This window comes from Esox lucius, chromosome 23 (genome assembly GCF_011004845.1).
Source record: "Esox lucius isolate fEsoLuc1 chromosome 23, fEsoLuc1.pri, whole genome shotgun sequence".
Classification (NCBI taxonomy): domain Eukaryota; kingdom Metazoa; phylum Chordata; class Actinopteri; order Esociformes; family Esocidae; genus Esox; species Esox lucius.
Genome location: NC_047591.1, coordinates 7,382,323 through 7,401,649, shown reverse-complemented (window position 1 = coordinate 7,401,649; position 19,327 = coordinate 7,382,323). Strand labels below are relative to the sequence as shown.

The 19,327-nt window shown below is 43.0% G+C and overlaps 1 protein-coding gene across 1 annotated transcript in view; it reads right to left on the bottom strand.

Moving 5' to 3' along the window:
• The window catches only part of drd4-rs (dopamine receptor D4 related sequence), a 33,097-nt gene that overhangs the window by 9,385 nt on the left and 4,385 nt on the right, over nt 1-19,327 (bottom strand). Inside the window, exons 2-4 of the mRNA XM_029116898.2 lie at nt 2,570-2,739; nt 1,907-2,244; nt 1,625-1,737 (exon numbers count right to left, since the gene is read on the bottom strand). Coding sequence (XP_028972731.1) covers nt 1,625-1,737; nt 1,907-2,203 — 410 coding nt within the window. The 5' untranslated portion in view covers nt 2,204-2,244; nt 2,570-2,739. The remainder of the gene's footprint in view (nt 1-1,624; nt 1,738-1,906; nt 2,245-2,569; nt 2,740-19,327) is intronic.

The window sequence follows — 19,327 nt, the reverse complement described above, 5'->3', positions numbered from 1 at the left end:
ATAATGTTAAAGGAATTTATTTAAACCGCTCTGAGCTTTAACCACATTACACATGTTACACTCAAGCTCCATATTGTGCTCAGGTCTGTTTATTTGATTAATTAAACATGTCATTAAAAAGCACAGGTTCTCTTGTATTATAGTTAGTTATGTGGGACACAAAGTATGCTAAATGAATGATGCTATAACTCTATGATTATTCTAGATTAATCAGTTTATTGGATTTATGTTCCTCACTGGTCCAACAGCCACAGTTTGTTCTAGTATCAAAAGCAACAGCTATTCCTTGTGGGGTCAACTCAAACCACGCACAGAATCTGTCCACAAGAGAATAAGAGTAGTCCATAGACCACTTACGAGGTCAGAAAGCACATTAATGAATAAATTATGTTGCTACATTATCTTATTGCACTTTAAGATTCAATACCTCAAAGGCCCAGTAATGTTGTTGCCACAAAAGCCATGTTTTAAAAGACTGAAGCAATGGAAACATTTAAAGATTAACATTTCCATCTCAGTTACATATCAGTAGTAATGGACAAATAAAAAGCCAATAGAGAAAAACTGTGTGGTTTAGCCAGCTGGTGTGTGTAAGCTACAACTCCCTGTTTTATGCTAATTTGCATTGGCAAATATTAGAAGTTTTCATGGTTGACAACAGTAGCAAAACATTCACTTTACTACTCATCCAAGTCCTTACAACTGTTTTTATAAACAAGATGTTTTATGTAATTCCTTAACATCTTGTGTTGTAGAATATTGTTAAACCACTAATATTTGCAAAGGCAATTTTGAGACCTTACGTATCCGGTCCTGCTAGCATGACCATTTTACATGGGAAATTACACAGGTCACAACGAATATTGGTAAAAGTTTAGATGAAGCCTAATGAAAATGTATTACTAACGGTTTGCAAGGACTTCTATTAAACAAATAATTATTAATTCATGATTTCGTATATAGTTACAAAGCACTACCCAGAAACCATGCTGGATACTACGCCCGTGTTTTAAAAAGGTTTCAGGGTGTCGGGTAGGCTACTGTCACTCTACTAGACACAAAGGGAAACTGTTAACTAGTGTGACCTGACAGCCAGGTGTTAGAATACTGTCCATGTGATGTTGTGATAGAGGGACTCACCTGTCCACACTGATGGCACACAGGTTAAGGATAGAGGGACTCACCTGTCCACACTGATGGCACACAGGTTAAGGATAGAGGGACTCACCTGTCCACACTGATGGCACACAGGTTCAGGATAGAGGGACTCACCTGTCCACACTGATGGCACACAGGTTAAGGATAGAGGGACTCACCTGTCCACACTGATGGCACACAGGTTCAGGATAGAGGGACTCACCTGTCCACACTGATGGCACACAGGTTAAGGATAGAGGGACTCACCTGTCCACACTGATGGCACACAGGTTCAGGATAGAGGGACTCACCTGTCCACACTGATGGCACACAGGTTAAGGATAGAGGGACTCACCTGTCTACACTGATGGCACACAGGTTCAGGATAGAGGGACTCACCTGTCCACACTGATGGCACACAGGTTAAGGATAGAGGGACTCACCTGTCCACACTGATGGCACACAGGTTCAGGATAGAGGGACTCACCTGTCCACACTGATGGCACACAGATTCAGGATGGACGCAGTACACAGCATGACGTCCATGGTCATCAGAGCGTCACAGATGTACGTGCTCAGGGTCCAAATGCCACCCAGGAACTGGGACACACAACAACTTCTGGTTAACTAGCTTTCACTTATGTCGCCGTGAAGTTTAACTTGCTAAGTGAGAGACGGCGCAGGTTATTGGACAAACTCGAGTGTGGGTTTCTTCCATTTCATTGCACTTGTTCTCACACACACACACACACACACCCCTCCTCCTTACCTCAGAGTAGACGTAAAGAGGCAGCACCAGAACAGCCAGTAGCAAGTCAGCCACAGACAGACTGATGATGAAGTAGTTGGTGGCCGTCTTCAGGGAACGCTCAGTGAGCACGCTCAGGCACACCAGTACGTTGCCCAGGATGATGATCAGGATTAGAGGCACCCCCAACACCAGGGCGAAGTAGTTATAATCATACTCCTGGCCTGGGACCACCAGCTCCACCCTGGTCACATCGTCAGTCACACCCTCAGGGGTAGCGTTGCTACTGGGTGAAGACGTCACATTGACCACGTCCATGATGGATGCCCCGTGCTAATCTGTCGCTCTGGAGTTAACATCTAGTGATGGAAGAGAAAGACAGCAACGTACTCTGGCGTGTGAGAGGGAATGCATGTGTTATATATGTATCAGAATATCTAGGAGAAGTGTCTGTTTGTTGTCCTGTCCCTGTCCAAGACAGTCGACAGTCATTGCTTCATGCATTGCTGGAAATGGGAATTTGTTTTCAGTCGTGTTCTCAGAGAATAGTGTGCCAGTCTGTATGTGCGTGTGCGTATTTGTCACTGTGTGTCTTTGTGTGTGTAGGTCTATGTTTCTGTGCATCGTGCCCATTGATACAGAACTAACTCACAGCCCTCCTTTGCGTCTAATGGATGTTTGTACCTTGATGAGGTGAGGTCGGGAGATGGGCTGAGCGCGACGCGTGTCCTGACCACTGATTCTAGACGCGCGTGTGTGTCAGCCAACTGCCTCCCCTCACTGAGACCTTTGATGCTCATATTTCATGTAGATGAGTCTTCAGTCACTCGTCTCTCTGACATCTCAGATCCCACCTGCCATGGGAGAGGAAGAGGTGGGATGAAAAAAAAAGGGGTTTCTGCTGCTTCTTTTTCATCCAAAGTACTGGTGCAGTATTGGATTTGAGTTACTTTGGCTTTCATTGTTTTCACATCAGTGTGGATTTAGGATAGTACACCACTTTTGACTGCCAGTAAAAACGGCTATGGTTAGTAATCCCACAGAGCAACGGTTTCAAACGGGCATGGATGGACTAAATTGTTATATAATACATACTGTCCTCCCGTGGGCTCACCACCCACAGGAGGGACCATAAGGGGCCGGTGCGGAGAGGATCGGGCGGCAGTCGAAAGCGGGGGCCTAGACAACCCGATCCCTGGACACGGAAACTAACTCTAGGGACGTGGGACGTCACCTCGCTGGCGGGGAAGGAGCCTGAGATCGTGCGTGAGATTGAGAGGTTCCGACTAGAGGTAGTCGGGATCACCTCTACGCACGGCTTGGGCTCTGGAACCACACTCCTTGAGAGAGGATGGACTCTTCACCACTCTGGAGTTGCCCATGGTGAGAGGCGGCGGGCTGGTGTGGGTTTGCTTATAGCTCCCCAGCTCTGCCGCCATGTGTTGGAGTTTACCCCGGTGAACGAGAGGGTCGTTTCCCTGCGCCTACGGGTCGGGGATAGGTCTCTCACTGTTGTTTGTGCCTACGGGCCGAACGGCAGTGCAGAGTACCCGACCTTCTTGGAGTCTCTGGGAGGGGTGCTGGAAAGTGCTCCGACTGGGGACTCTATCGTTCTACTGGGGGACTTCAACGCCCACATGGGCAACGACAGTGACACCTGGAGGGGCGTGATTGGGAGGAACGGCCCCCCTGATCTGAACCCGAGTGGTGTTCAGTTATTGGACTTCTGTGCTAGTCACAGTTTGTCCATAACGAACACCATGTTCATGCATAAGGGTGTCCATCAGTGCACGTGGCACCAGGACACCCTAGGCCGCAGGTCGATGATCGACTTTGTTGTCGTTTCATCTGACCTGCGGCCGTATGTCTTGGACACTCGGGTGAAGAGAGGGGAGGAGCTGTCAACTGATCACCACCTGGTGGTGAGTTGGATCCGATGGCGGAGGAGGAAGCTGGACAGACTCGGCAGACCCAAGCATACTGTAAGAGTCTGCTGGGAACGTCTGGCCGAGTCTCCTGTCAGAGAGATCTTTAACTCCCACCTCCGGCAGAGCTTCGACTGGATCCCGAGGGAGGCTGGAGATATTCAGTCCGAGTGGACCATGTTCTCCACCGCCATTGTCGAAGCGGCCGCTCGGAGCTGTGGCCGTAAGGTCTCCGGTGCCTGTCGAGGCGGCAATCCCAGAACCCGGTGGTGGACACCGGAAGTACGGGATGCTGTCAAGCTGAAGAAGGAGTCCTATCAGGCCTGGTTGGCTTGTGGGACTCCTGAGGCAGCTGACGGGTACCGACAGGCCAAGCGGACTGCAGCCCGGGTGGTTGTGGAGGCAAAAACTCGGGCCTGGGAGGAGTTTGGTGAGGCCATGGAGAAGGACTATTGGCTGGCCTCGAAGAGATTCTGGCAAACCATCCGGCGCCTCAGGACAGGGAAACAGTGCCCTACCAACGCTGTTTACAGTAGAGGTGGGCAGCTGTTGACCTCAACTGGGGATGTCGTCGGGCGGTGGAAGGAGTACTTCGAGGATCTCCTCAATCCCGTCGTCACGTCTTCCATTGAGGAAGCAGAGGTTGAGGGCTCAGAGGTGGACTCGTCCATCACCCGGGCTGAAGTCACAGAGGTGGTCAAGAAACTCCTCGGTGGCAAGGCACCGGGGGTGGATGAGATCCGCCCTGAGTACCTCAAGTCTCTGGATGTTGTGGGGCTGTCTTGGCTGACACGCCTGTGCAACATCGCGTGGCAGTCGGGGACAGTGCCATCTGGGATGGCAGACCGGGGGTGGTGGTCCCTCTTTTTAAGAAGGTTGGTGAAGAGTACCTGCCTCAAGTGGAGGAGTTTAAGTATCTAGGGGTCTTGTTCACGAGTGAGGGAAGGATGGAACGGGAGATTGACAGACGGATAGGTGCAGCTTCTGCAGTAATGCGGTTGATGTATCGGTCTGTCGTGGTGAAGAAAGAGCTGAGCCGTAAGGCGAAGCTCTCGATTTACCGGTCAATCTACGTTCCTACTCTCACCTATGGTCATGAGCTTTGGGTCATGACCGAAAGGACAAGATCCCGGATACAGGCGGCCGAAATGAGCTTTCTCCGCTGGTTGGCTGGGCGATCCCTTAGAGATAGGATGAGAAGCTCAGGCACCCGGGAGGAGCTCAGAGTAGAGCCGCTGCTCCTCCACATCGAGAGGGGTCAGCTGAGGTGGCTTGGGCATCTGTTTCGGATGCCTCCGGAACGCCTTCCTGGGAAGGTGTTCCGGTCCCGTCCCACCGGGAGGAGACCCCGGGGAAGACCTAGGACACGCTGGAGGGACTATGTCTCCCGGCTGGCCTGGGAACTCCTCTGTGTCCCCCCGGAAGAGCTGGAGGAAGTGTCTGGGGAGAGGGAGGTCTGGGCATCCCTGCTTAGACTGCTGCCCCCGCGACCCGGCCCCGGATAAGCGGTAGATGATGCGATGCGAATACATACTCTGGCACGTTACAAGCCTGCTTAATCAGTGTTGCACCAACAACCCCAAAGAAAGCTAGCAACTTCTGGAATCTTCCAAGGGCAGCCTGAGGGCCAGCCTCACCCATGCACTGCTGCGTCCTGTGACCTGCTTAGGGGTGATGTTTAAGGTCTCCCCAGGTGTAGCTCGGAGCCGAGGCCGACAAAGAAGTCAAACGAGAAGCTGCAGAAGGGAGGCCGATCCATCTTAGTTCAATAAAAAAACTCTCCAGTGCGATAGCAGCCATAGGAAGAGGAAGACAGCCAGGAGACGGAGCTGCAGAGGCCGCCGAGCTTACTGCTACCCACAATGATTCCACCCAAACTGCCAGCCGGAGGCCGCACCAAAGACGATGTAGCCAGCCCTGGAGAGCAGTTTGTTTGCTTTTGATATTCTCCTCTCCTCTGCTATTAACATTAAGAATTTGATTTAGTTTATTGATGAAATGAACTAAATCCTTGGTCAGTTCAAGTTCCCTGTGTCTCTCCCCATTACAATATTGAATATATGTTTAGGAAAATCTTGAACTGTCAAATTGGTGTTGGTGATGTTGACTTCCAAATACAGATGTATGCGTTTGGTAATACTCCAGTTGGTGAAGGTTAGGGTTAAGCCTAGGGTTAAAGTTAGAAAGGTTAAATATCGTACGACTCATGTGATTCAGACTTGCAAGCTTTGGGGTCTGAGTCGTGATGCGATTATGGAAGAAATGTGTATATCTATGTGCAAACGGTGATTTTGCGTCTTATGAGTGACTAGGGTGCTCAGGAATGTAACTGGCCACTTGTTCATTTATTAAGAGGTTCTCATCTGGGGACGTAGCCCAGGGTGGTTCAGTGTGGGTTCAAATCTGGTCCAAAGCATCTCCAAATTCAACTATCTTTTCCCATTGTCTTCATCAATAAAGCTTAAATGTCTGAAAACATTTCTTACAAAATGTAAATACTGTATATTTGGTTGCTCTTGAAATTAAAACGTTTGAAAACTGTCTGGGAGCTCTTTTTGGGTTGTTATGAGATAGCATTTAAAAGACAGCTTACTGCTATTCCCTATCTTCCTTGTCATTTTTCAAATATACTATAACTGTATTTGGGATTTCATCATATCAAACCTCCCTTAAGCCTTGTTGTTATTTTGGATTATTTTTTCTGAAACAGATCTCTTGCTTTATCACTCGTTTCTCCAGTGAGCACGCTCCAAATCAGAACAGAATTTTTCCAGTGATAAGAAACTGTTTGAAATTCTCTCCACGGCTACAGGTGAGTGTTGCCATGACATCCATGAGAGCTCACACAATCTACAAAAAAGACCCACTCAAACCTTTCCTGACTCATTTCACTTCAATGGGTTAGATAAAAAAAAAAAAATTCTAGGTGTAATTTTTTATAGGTTTAAATTTGTTCAAATAAGGGCCATAGGCACATTATGTAGAGACCTATTCATGTTCTATGTGTCAATGGCTCTGGTCCACAAACATTTTGTTTCTTTTACCATCTTTGTAGTGCAGAAGCATTCTTTGGTGATTATATTAACAATGTTTATATTTCAGGAAATTAACTATAGCCAATGATTGTGCCAAACTGAAGCATTTGTTCCATACAAAAACAGATAGCTTTTTAAAATTTGATCCATGGTTGATATTTCTATTGTAATCTAAAGGTTGTACTAGCTCACTCTTGTTTTTAATATGTTAGTCTGAAGATGGAAGCACAAAAACATATACACACACACACACACACAAAGCGTGTGGCAGGTAATTCATCTGCGCTATCGGTGGACTCTGCGTTCCGCCTTAAATGTCAAAGCAAGCGGGAGATCGGAGAGTGCCACAAAGGAAAAATACAAGACAGGGAAATAAAGTGGGAGTTATTGATGTTCATCAGATCAGATGAAATGGACTGACAAAGCAAAGACATGGATCGTCATCATCAGTCTTTCAGCATCATAGCCCCCTGGCCAGAATCATTCTGCTTTGCACAAACGAGGCCTCTTTCTCTGTCATCTGTCGGTCAGCCTGTATAATTGGACATGGGATTTCTTTAGTAGTGCTATTAAAGTTCAACTGTGATTACCTACCGAAGTTTCACTATCAAGGTGACTAGTCTTATGTGTAGGGCCAGCAAAATCTCGAAAGCTTCTTTGCTAAAAGCCATGGTAACTGTGAGCAATAAGGTCTGTGCAATATTTGGCCAGTACACCACGGCTAAAACTATTCTGGACCCAGCACTTAGCTGTGGGATATTGGCAATATAGCACAAAGCCCTGAGATGCCTTATTGCTCTTATAAACCGGTTATCAGCACATATAGAGCAATAAATAGTGATATATAGTCATCAAACAATCAATCATCCCGGTTTGTAAGAGACCGTATGCCATTGGTATGACATCACTTATTACTAATACTGTATACCATGGCTACATGCTGTATCCAGCCACTCTGCAAAGCACGCATGTACATTGGCCACTTAGCATAAAAATTCAACAATTCAAAATCTTTTGCACATTTTAAGTGTTTCTTTACAGATACTGTGACTGTGAAAAGAGAGGATTAAGTACCAGTGATATAAAGGAAAGTTTAGTATTTCCAGTGTCACTGTGTAAGTTACAGTAGCTTATCTATTATGGATGAACTCTAAGAGAGAGGTCACACAAGTGAAAGTGGATAGCTATTCTATTCACTCTCAGCAATCTCTTGCTCTGAGATGCTGTTCTCTGATGCTTATTTCTCGCCCTGTCTGTAAGGAAATGCATTACGCAATCACAGCTACTTCCCCATGCCTCTGGACATGCCTCCATGAACACCTACACACTTCAACAATAGCCCTTGAACACAGCACCATTATAGTAATTATAGTCAATGGGTCTCATATTCTTTTTTTTTCTTTTACAAAGAACAATGGAAAGCTGTAATTATATACCTCCACCCTGCACCTCAAGACTGCACCCTTTGCATAGATGACAGCTACGGACATGTGATGGTTGTTTCATTGAGGCTGTCTATGTCTTGTTATCAATAATGGATGCTAGTGCTTTTTTGCCGGAACCAGCTCTTCATTTTGCAATTAAGATGTTAAAGCTGGCCAGTACAGAAACAGGCTGTCTCCCTGGACTGGTCAGTGAAATATGGCTGGGGTCGGGGTGTGAATCGTGTGGGGGCACCATTTGTGCGATTCATTAACTGATTAAACAGCGGGAGCTTAGGTCAAACATACAGCACCATTAAATGACTCTTCAGCTTTGCCCAGACCACAGGGAGGGAGGCAGAGCGAGAAGAGAGCAAGAGAGGGGAAAAAGAGAGAGAGAGAGAAGGATGGACAGGGGAGGAACTGGGTAGATAAGGAGAGGATGGAAAGGGAGTGAAAGATAGAGTGACAGAGAAATATGCGATAAATCAAGCAGCCTAGATAGCTGAACATAGTCGCTGAATGTTAATTTGTTTTCCTACCAAAGCCTAGCCTGAAAGAAACATTTTCAGGAATGCCAGGCTGACAGCAGATGCTGCTCTCAATGCAGGTGTTTTCTGGAGAATGAGGCTGGGTATGAGATATAATTGAGCAGGAGATGACCTGCAACATTTCCTTTTTTGTTTTTACTGCATTTGTGCTCACAGGTGCCTTCAACACTTAGCCAGTTAGCATGCTGGGACTCATTAGAGACAACAAATACAGATGGGGAATGGAGCTGTTAGAATTAGAAAAACAGAAACAGACATGCTGAGGTCAGAAGTGTGTGTGTGCGTGTGTTAAATCGGTGTGTGAAACCTGTGTTTTGCATGTGTGAGCAGTGTTTTTGAGTACACATCGTTTTGTGGGTTAACAATTTGTGCTTTCTCTAGTTTCTCCCTTGCCCAGCAGTCTGTCAAAAATAATGGTTCTCCATTGTTTGGATGCCGGGATATAGTGTGGAATAAAAATCAATGACTACTCCACTTCTTCAATCACACATGTTACCCAGAGTTTTATTCTCTGGAGAGAGTATGTGCAATGAGAGATGTAACTCCAAATCAGCCTTCGCCCTACATTCTGAGATAACTACAGGGTAAATGTATATCTGTCAAAGAGAGGTGGGGAGGAGTGAGAGATTAGACAGTGTAATTACAATATAACAGGTGTTGATGCCTAAGTGGTAATGCCATCAACCTGCTTACAAAGTGGAAAGGACTGTTTCAGTAGCCCTGCCTGCATGGCTATGTGAGCGCATTGCTTCCATCACAGATTGACTGCCTCTCCTCTCAATTCGCCATTATCAACACTAATGGTCAATAGGCCAGGTGGGACTACATGCAACGGCCAATAGGGGGACCAGATAATGAGAATGGTTGGATGAGGATGTACTATTAGGACTGACCATTTCGTCTTGTGGCTGGAGCACCAGACCAGTTACTTAGTTGAAACCCTGCTCTTGGCAAATGTGAAAAAAAATTCTTGTCTGTGATGTCTTTGATTTAGACAGTTATTCCTAATTGCTCCTGTAGTCAACCTGAGATGCAGTGTCTGCTCAAGGACGTGAATGTGTTTGTATTGACTTCTGGGATGAGATGTTGTTATGCGCGCTACGTTTATTCAGACGCAGAAGAGCCCAAAAGAGTTGAATAACAGTTTTGTTTTGCAGGTGTGTGTGCGTAACGGGCTGGCTTCCTGTCAACCAGGGAGTTGCAGTTGGAATGGCCTTGGAGTAGAGTGAGTAGGATTCGTGGGAGCGTATGGGTGTGTGCATCGGCATACTAATACCGATTCCTTACCGTCAGGACCAAAGACCTGAACATGCCCCCCAGGCCTCTCTTCTGGTTTGTCTGTCTCTTGCTAGCTGTCCTGAGAGTTTCTCTCTCTCTCTCCTGAAAGTGTTCTTTCCTATGTCAAACATTCCCTTCCCTCTCTCCTGTTATTTGTTTTCCCTCCATATCTCTCTGTGGTCTGTCTTATCTGTTTCTGCCCCATTCTCTTCCTCGACCACCATCTATCTTTCTGTTCCGCGTTCCTGTGAGCACTGCTCCACCAGTGATTTCTCCAAAGTTGCTGCTCCAGCTGTGCCCTGTTGGCCGTGGCCACTCTCCAAAACCATCACTTCTGCTGCTATTTATCAACCGTATTTCCCTAGCCTTGCCAAACAACCCACTAAGGGACAGTTAGAAAATTACGTCTGGGCGTAGGAATGGTTTTTTTTTCTCTTTCAAAACAATCCGTACATTGACTGTTATGAGCGCTAAACCTTTAGGCAACCGTTTTCATTATCGAACAATATATTTTCTAAACATATCTGGCTATTTGGCATATTCCCCCAAAACATTTGAACTATTATTATCATTAGGGATGTCTCATCTTCTGTTTGAAATTGCACTTGGACAATTCTGATGCTCAACCTTCTGACCTTTAGCCTTGAGGGCCATGGACGGTGCCACAAAACCATGCTGAAGTGGCAGTGTAGACATCCATACATTGTTGCTACAGCTGGTGATTTAAAGATTTCAGTTTTTGTCAGTGTTCTTACACAGTGATATTGAACCATACATTTGAATCAGACTAGGCTACGGTATAAAAGATTTAAGTGACAGTGGATTGGGATATTCCAACTTCCTTTCTTCCACCAATGTCCTGGTGAAGCACATTGAAATACATATTGAAAACTGTATTAATTATTTGCATCTGGACCACACACAATTTGATCAGGATCAAGATGGCAAATACGTAGATTAATTCTATTGATTTATGACTTATTTCTTGTTAAACAAACTGTGGCACTAGGCATTTACTTATTGCTTCTTCTTAAGCTAAATAGTTCAAATTGCAATTGATTTGAGCCTTGCTTATTTAAAAAGCAGTGTCTATGGGAACTGATTATTGAGACCTGTGTATACAGTAATCTTTACTGTAGATTTGGCTACTGTCCTTAAAACTGGATGTTTTTCTATAACATTGCTTGCTAACCATGCTTGATGTGTCACACATGATCTGTCTACTAAACATCTAGTAAAACAAATGGTTTGTCCTTTATAAATCTAACAAACAAATTTAGTGGAAAATTGAGAAAATCTGAAATAAGACCTAGCCCGCTCTTATCTCCTGATCAGTGGCGGCTGCTGGTCTTTCAAAGAGGGGAAGCTCAATTTCGGCCTACATTATAACCCTCTGATGGTCTTCATTTGTAGTGACACTCGGGGTCTTTGGGGTCTTTTGGAGCCCAGACAATAACATTTAATTTTGTAACAGAACAATATATATATATATATATATATTTTTTTTTTTACAAATATAATTTTACTCTGTTGATTAATGTCTTCACTAAAATCAGGTCGACAATATTAGCACTGTCTGCCATCGTACGACGCTAGCCTAGCCTACTACTGTATATGAATGAATGAATGAACTATCTAAAAAGATATATTAAACTGAAACAAGGATCGTGGGGTAGCCTAAAATTGTGTGAAATGTATGATGCAAATCGGCTAGCAATTTCGCCAAACAAATATCAAGAAATATTGCAGCAGTTTTTCTTTTGGAATACACTTGAGAAATCCGCGATGGGACTGAACGCGAAATAGCTTCAGTGATTTCTTATAGTACAGACTGCTGTCAGTCAAAAGGACATGCAGTTTGACAAATCGTCAGATCCTCCAATCATTCACGCGGAAGTCCAGCCCACTCCTCATTAACCCCCAGAGACGCTGAGCATTTATCCAATCACCGTCTACTTAAATTCCATAGCCTCAAAAATTATTTTACTACTGTAACCTCATTTCACAACAAAACTGAAAAATAACAACTGGCATAGGAAGTAAACATCTGGCTATTTCTAGTCTAGCATTTGAAGACGTTGAATGGCGCAAGCCATATTTTATTAAAAAGAGGACATTCCTCTGATTAAAATGATGCCCCACTTGTACCTTAAAACTTAAATGAGTCACATACATTATATTTCTTTTTTTTCTGTACAACAGCATCACTCATCTTGTTGAACACAACCTTTTTTTAATTGGTGAAATTGTAGTGAAATTTGAATATACCAATTCCAAACCTCTCTTCCAATTTAGCGAGTAGGCCAAATGTTACCCTTCCATTAGACCACTCCACTCTGGTGAAAGATTGTGCCTTTAAAAAATTCAGTTTGCCGAAATGTTTTCGGTAAGGACCGGTAAGGATCACATAAAAATTCTTCCTACCCAATATAAAAAAATTACTAGGTCTTGGTTTTTGAGGGATACTACAGTGTGCGGTAGTGTTCAGTATACCACACTATTCTATAGGAAATGTTTAATGTTCAAGTAATACTACAAAATGTGCTGTTTATTACAGAATGCTTTAGAATATCTGCCAATCAGTATTAGTCTGCAGCAGCAACAACTGTATGATGGCTTATGTTTCTCCATAAAAAAATTAGCAGCAAAAACTGGACACTTCAGTATCTCTTCAGTTTCCACAAACGGACAACGAGTCGGCCGGTATCCTAGAAACGTCCTTTGTCATAGAGATGACGCTGAGCCGGGGCCTCAGATTTAATTTACTTGGCTAATGAGCTGCCCATCGTTTTGCATGAGGAGAGGAACCATCTGCATCCACATGGGTGTGTGAGAAATGTATTGACACATGATGAAAGACCCCAGATCTTGTAGAATTCTACCCAGATCTTGTAAAAGTGTCCACCATGACCACAAAGTATGAACTGCTGAAATATCTCCTCATTATACACTGCTCAAAAAAATTAAGGGAACTCTTAAATCACACATCAGGACTCGATGAAGGAAATATATAAAAAATCGAAATTCAATAGAATCCAAAATCTTTAACCGATTGAGGGCTGGATTCAAACGCACTGAAAATCTAAGTAAACAATTGAAATCACAGGCTGTTCCAACTGAATTTCATCACAGTAACTCATAATGTGACTCAGTAGTGTGTATGGCCCCCACATGCCTGTATACACTCCCGACAACGTCTGGGCATGCTCCTGATGAGACGGTGGATGTTGTCCTGGGGATCTCCTCTCAGACCTGAATTAGGGCATCAGTGAGCTACTGGACAGTCTGTGGCACTACTTGGCAGTGCCGGATGCACTGATACATAATGTCCTAGAGGTTCTCAACTGGATTCAGGTCTAGAAACTTGAGGGCCAGTAAATGGCCTCATCATCCAGAAACTTCCTACACACTCTGGCCACATGAGGCGAGGCATTGTCCTGCACCAGGAGGAACCCAGGCGCCACTTAGGTCTGATGATGGGTCTAGTGGATTTCATTCTGGTAACTAACAACATTCAGGGTACCGTGCCTACCCAGACTGTCACTGACCCACCACCAAAACGGTCATGCTGGATGATGTTTCAGGCAGCATAACCTTCACCACGGTGTCTCCAGACTCTTTCACATCTGTCACGTGCTGAGTTTGAACCTGCTGTCATCTGTGAAGACAACGTGGCGCAAATGGTGGATCTGCCAACACAGGTCCCACTAGAGGATGTCGGGCCCTCATGACACCCTAATGGAGTCTGTTTCTGACAGTTTTGTCAGAAACAAGCACAGCAGTAGCCTGCTGGAGATCATTTTGTAGGACTTTGGCAGTGCTCATCCTGTTGCTCCTCGCACAATAGAGCAGATACCGGTCCTGCTGCTGGGTTGATGCCCTTCTATGGCCCTGTCCAGCTCTCCTTGTGTAATGGCCCTTCTCCTGGTATCTCCTCCATGCTCTTGAGACCGTACTGGGAGACACAGCAAACCTTCTTGCAACGGCATGTATGGATGTGCCATCCTGGAGGAGCTGGACTTCCTGTGCAACCTGAATGGGCTGCAGGTACTGCACACTGACATTGGTAACTGGACAAATTGATATCCCTGAAGTTTAACTGACTTGGTGTTATACTGTGATGATTATATGTTCCTCTTAATTTTTTGAGTAGTGTATATTGCATGTTTTTGCCCGTGATGAGATACTTTATGAGAAGGACAATAGAAGTTCAATAAATTATTATTATGATTAAACAAATCAGAGTTGTGTAATGTCAACCAGTCACTTTGAATACAGAGCATGCCCTGTTTCAGTGGAGGCTGGTGAGGGGAGGATTGCTCATAATCTTGGCCATGATAGAGTTAATGGAACAGTATTACAAACAATTTACATAAAAACAATGGGCTTGACATGTTTGGTATAGTTTAATACATTAAATATCTGCCATTACAGTCTGTCAGCGAACCAGCCAGCACTGGTCTGTGTCCCAGCAGCCTCATTACTTCATGTTTCATCCTTCCCTGCCTACTGGTTTGACAGGACTGCATATATTATATGCTGCATAAAATAACAAACAGAGTTAATGACCTACAGGGGATATCAAAGGTCTACTCTGTGCATCATACATACTGTGAATGCCTTGGATGCAGAAGTGTCCACTCCTCAGCTATTACTTTGCGGAAACAACCATTTTCTTGGGTTTCTAAGTCTGATTCAATAGGTTTCTGTCAAACTTGCACAACCGGATTTTGCAGTTTTAACCCATCTGGTTTGCAAGTGGTGTATTTTCACCAGATATTCGTAATCACTCTCTTAATATGTATGTGATATGTGTTAAGAATGTGAGAATGCCTAAATCTAAACCCCGTTTAAATACGAGGTATGTAATAATCAATCAATCAAATGTATAAAAGCCCCTTTACATCAGCAATTGTCACAAAGTGCTTTTACAAAACATCCAGCCTTATAACATTTGAATAAACCTATTTACATCAGAATGACTCAGACTTTATAAGTATATTGAGTCCTCAATATACTTTAATTTAGGAATTACATGAGGTTTTGAACAATGGAAAGGATTTTTGGCTAGACATACTGAATTAGACCCTGACTGGCATTCTTTCAGGCAAATTAGAAATCAATGTGTACAAATCTGATTATTATGCCAATACAATATCTGAATGTGCTAGAAATCCAGCCAAATTCTGGAATGGTTCTTCCTTTTCACTTTCCCCAAAAAATGAATGTACAATAGCCCTTGTCACTGACAAAAAAATGTATAATGAATTTAACAAATGTTTTCTCTCTGTTGTTCTGTGCTATATATGCATATCTCTTTGTTAGACTGAATACGCATACTCAGTATGTGAATGCACTGGATATTGAAATCTACTGGGCCTGACACAAAACCTAGATTGAAACCATAGCACAATACTATAAAATAACAACCTTAAAGGGATTCATAATTGAAAATGTTCCTTCATACAAATATTTGGTATTCTGCTCGATGATAAGATGTCTTTTATAATACATTTTTCTGAATTTGTAGTCATAAATTGTATTCATAAAGCATATACAAGATTGGATTTATTTTTGGAAATAGCGCATGCTTATCACTTGATAATATAGCAAAATTCACCAGGCATCTTTCATGTCAGTTTTGGATTATTGAGATGTTTATATACAGCATCTTCTATTTTAAGAACACTGGATGCTCTAATATACTGTGCTCTTTGTTTTATCTATGGTGAACATTTTAGGACAGGAATTTAATATGAAAAGGTATGTTGGACTTCTTTCTATGTAAGAAGAGAACCTGCAAATTACAGTACGAGTACAAGTGACTGGTTAATAATGGATACACTGAGAGTGGTTACTGAGCTAGGTAAAACTGTTTTCATTTATTATGCCCCACTAGTGTGGAATGTTGAAGTAGATATCAAGCTTAAGAATATTTATGCTGATTGTTTCTTTTGTTGAGAAATATATTTGCTTTTGATTTGTTGCCCTTATCCCATTGTGCGAAAAATATGAATGTGTTAAACATTTTAATAGATTAAGTATGTTAACAGGTTGTATATTATTATGTTACTGATGTTGTTTGTTGTCCCTTTCTTAGGGCACACTTTTAAATGAGAACCTGTTCTCGATGTGTTTCCCCTGAATAAACCTGGAAATGGTTATGACAGGTCATGGACAATTGAAAGTTAGGGTTGTAAAGCTGTTGGGCAGGGGGGGTCATGACCCCCCTAATATTACAGACAATTTGATTTGGATTTTTCAGTCTAATTATGTACCCAAATCTAAATGCTTGTAGCTCATGACCTGAATATAGTAGAAACATGTTTTTGGTTCCATTTGAAAGGAGACACTCTGTAGTTTGTAGGCATTATACATTAATTAACACAATAGATTTGGCAGAAGATAAAGCAAACCAAAAACGTGTTTTCTGTAAAACAAATCCTCATCATGTTCGAATTGCAGTGGGGAAGGCCAAACATGGATTAGGAATCTGGAGGAACTTTCCACTTGATCCCGTAGATGTCAGCCGGATCTGGGTAAAATGTCAGGCCATATGATATAAAATTCAGTTATCTACTTACTCATTTGTAAAGCAAGGCCAAAGTGTCCTTTTCAGATTGGACACTTTGTGCCAAATTGGACACTTTGGACACATTATGAATTTTCAAGTTCATACCTACACAGAACATACAACAGTGCAAAGGTGATTAAAAATAAGGGTTACACACTCCTAGGAATGTTGTACATGATGGGAAATTTGCTTCCCTTCATAAAGGTACTAACAGGAGGTGCGACAATGAGGTGGATCCAATGATCTAACATCATATGTGGTATTTGCATTATATGTGGTGATCTAACATTATATATGGTGTTTGTATTATATGTGGTGATCTAACAAGATATGTGGTGATCTAACATCATATGTGGTGTTTGCATCATATGTGGTGATCTAACATCATATATGGTGTTTGCATTATATGTGGTGATCTAACAAGATATGTGGTGATCTAACATCATATGTGGTGTTTGCATCATATGTGGTGATCTAACATCATATATGGTGTTTGCATTATATGTGGTGATCTAACAAGATATGTGGTGATCTAACATCATATGTGGTGTTTGCATCATATGTGGTGATCTAACAAGATATGTGGTGATCTAACAAGATATGTGGTGATCTAACATCATATGTGGTATTTGCATCATATGTGGTGATCTAACATCATATGTGGTGTTTGCATCATATGTGGTGATCTAACAAGATATGTGGTGATTTAACATCATATGTGGTGATCTAACAAGATATGTGGTGATCTAACATCATATGTGGCGATCTAACATCATATGTAGTGATCTAACAAGATATGTGGTGATGTAACATCATATGTGGTGATCTAACAAGATATGTGGTGATGTAACATCATATGTGGTGTTTGCATCATATGTGGTGATGTAACATCATATGTGGTGTTTGCATCATATGTGGTGATCTAACATCATATATGGTGTTTGCATTATATGTGGTGATCTAACAAGATATGTGGTGATCTAACATCATATGTGGTGATCTAACAAGATATGTGGTGATCTAACATCATATGTGGCGATCTAACATCATATGTGGCGATCTAACATCATATGTAGTGATCTAACAAGATATGTGGTGATGTAACATCATATGTGGTGTTTGCATCATATGTGGTGATGTAACATCATATGTGGTGTTAGCATCGTATGTGGTGATCTAACATCATATATGGTATCTATGCTTCCTTATACATAGATACAGTTTTTACAATATGGGCCTTGTAAGCAGCCAACACTGATCTAACATCATATGTGCAAACACCACAGTCAACACACACAGTGGAAACAATCCTATTTAGACACCATTTACATTTACACTATTTAGATTGTTCTAATAATTCCAAGTCCCACAGCTGTGTATTTCTGTACTGTCTTTTCTCAGTGGTAAGCAAACAGTTGGCAGGAGTAGAAAGGAAAAGAGTAGAAGGGAATAGGAGAAAGATGGGGGAGACTTATCAACTTCTGGGAAAGCTCTGAAATGGCCAGCCAGATGATGACGTCACAGTGGGGGTCAAGAGCCAGAGGGACCTCCTGAATCACTGTTGGGGATTCAGGGAGAAATATGGGGATGAATAGGCCATAAGAAACAGCCACAACATGTCATAGCCAAATCACATAGACAATTGGTTGCATATAAAGACATTATCAACTGAAATGTACTATAATGACGTGACCCAATTGGCAGTAAGACGCACAGAAACTATATGACACAGCCTAACATAGCCTAATATGCTAATGTTAATATATTGTATTTCTTGGGTAATCTTTCTTATTGTACTCACCAAGTTGCTTGACTCACAGTCCATGATTTCTTCCAGAAATCTAGTCCAAATTGGTCTCCTATGTTGCTTTTCCACTTAGGAGTAGCCATTTAAACTTTAAATGCTGAGTATATTTTCGTGATCAGCGACAGCTATACGTCTTGCGCAATATTCAAGTTTGGTTGAAGATTTGGTTGGGGTGGTGCGCACTGTTAGTGTGTCCTGTGTGTGCGTCTGACGGTGATCGTTCAATAATTGCCGTAAAGTGTGGCTCCTGTGCTCTCAACCTAGCTTGTTTCACCCTTTTGCCCCGTTAATCCCAAACCAGCTCAGAGGGGTTTAAGACTGGAGACTGTGCTGGCGATTTCCATGATTTGAAGCCTACGTCTTGTTATTTTCTTCTAAAGTAGTTCGGACATAGCCTGGAGTTATGTTTTGGGTCATTATCTTGATATAGGATAAACTCCTGACCAACTAGACGTATACCAGAGGGTATTGCATGGCACTGCAAAATGCTGTGGCAGTCATTTTGGTTCAGGGTGCCTCTCACTCTGTACAAGTTGTAGACTCTGGATCCAGCAAAAAGCCCCAGACCAGCAAAAGAGCCCCAGACCTACATGGTTCCTCCTCCATGGTTGACAGTGGGTGTCACACCGTGAGGAACCATCCTTTCGCCTACTCAATGGTATACCAAAACCCTTTGTGATGTACCGAAGAGTTGACATTTTTATTCCAGTTTTCAGTAGTCCAATGGCAGTGCTTATGGCCCAGGCAAGCTTCTTTTTCTTGTTTTGCCATCTTAGCAATGGCTTTCTTACTGTGATCCTGTGATCTGACTGTGATCACGCAAGATGTTGACCCTCAGAAACGTGTCTTCT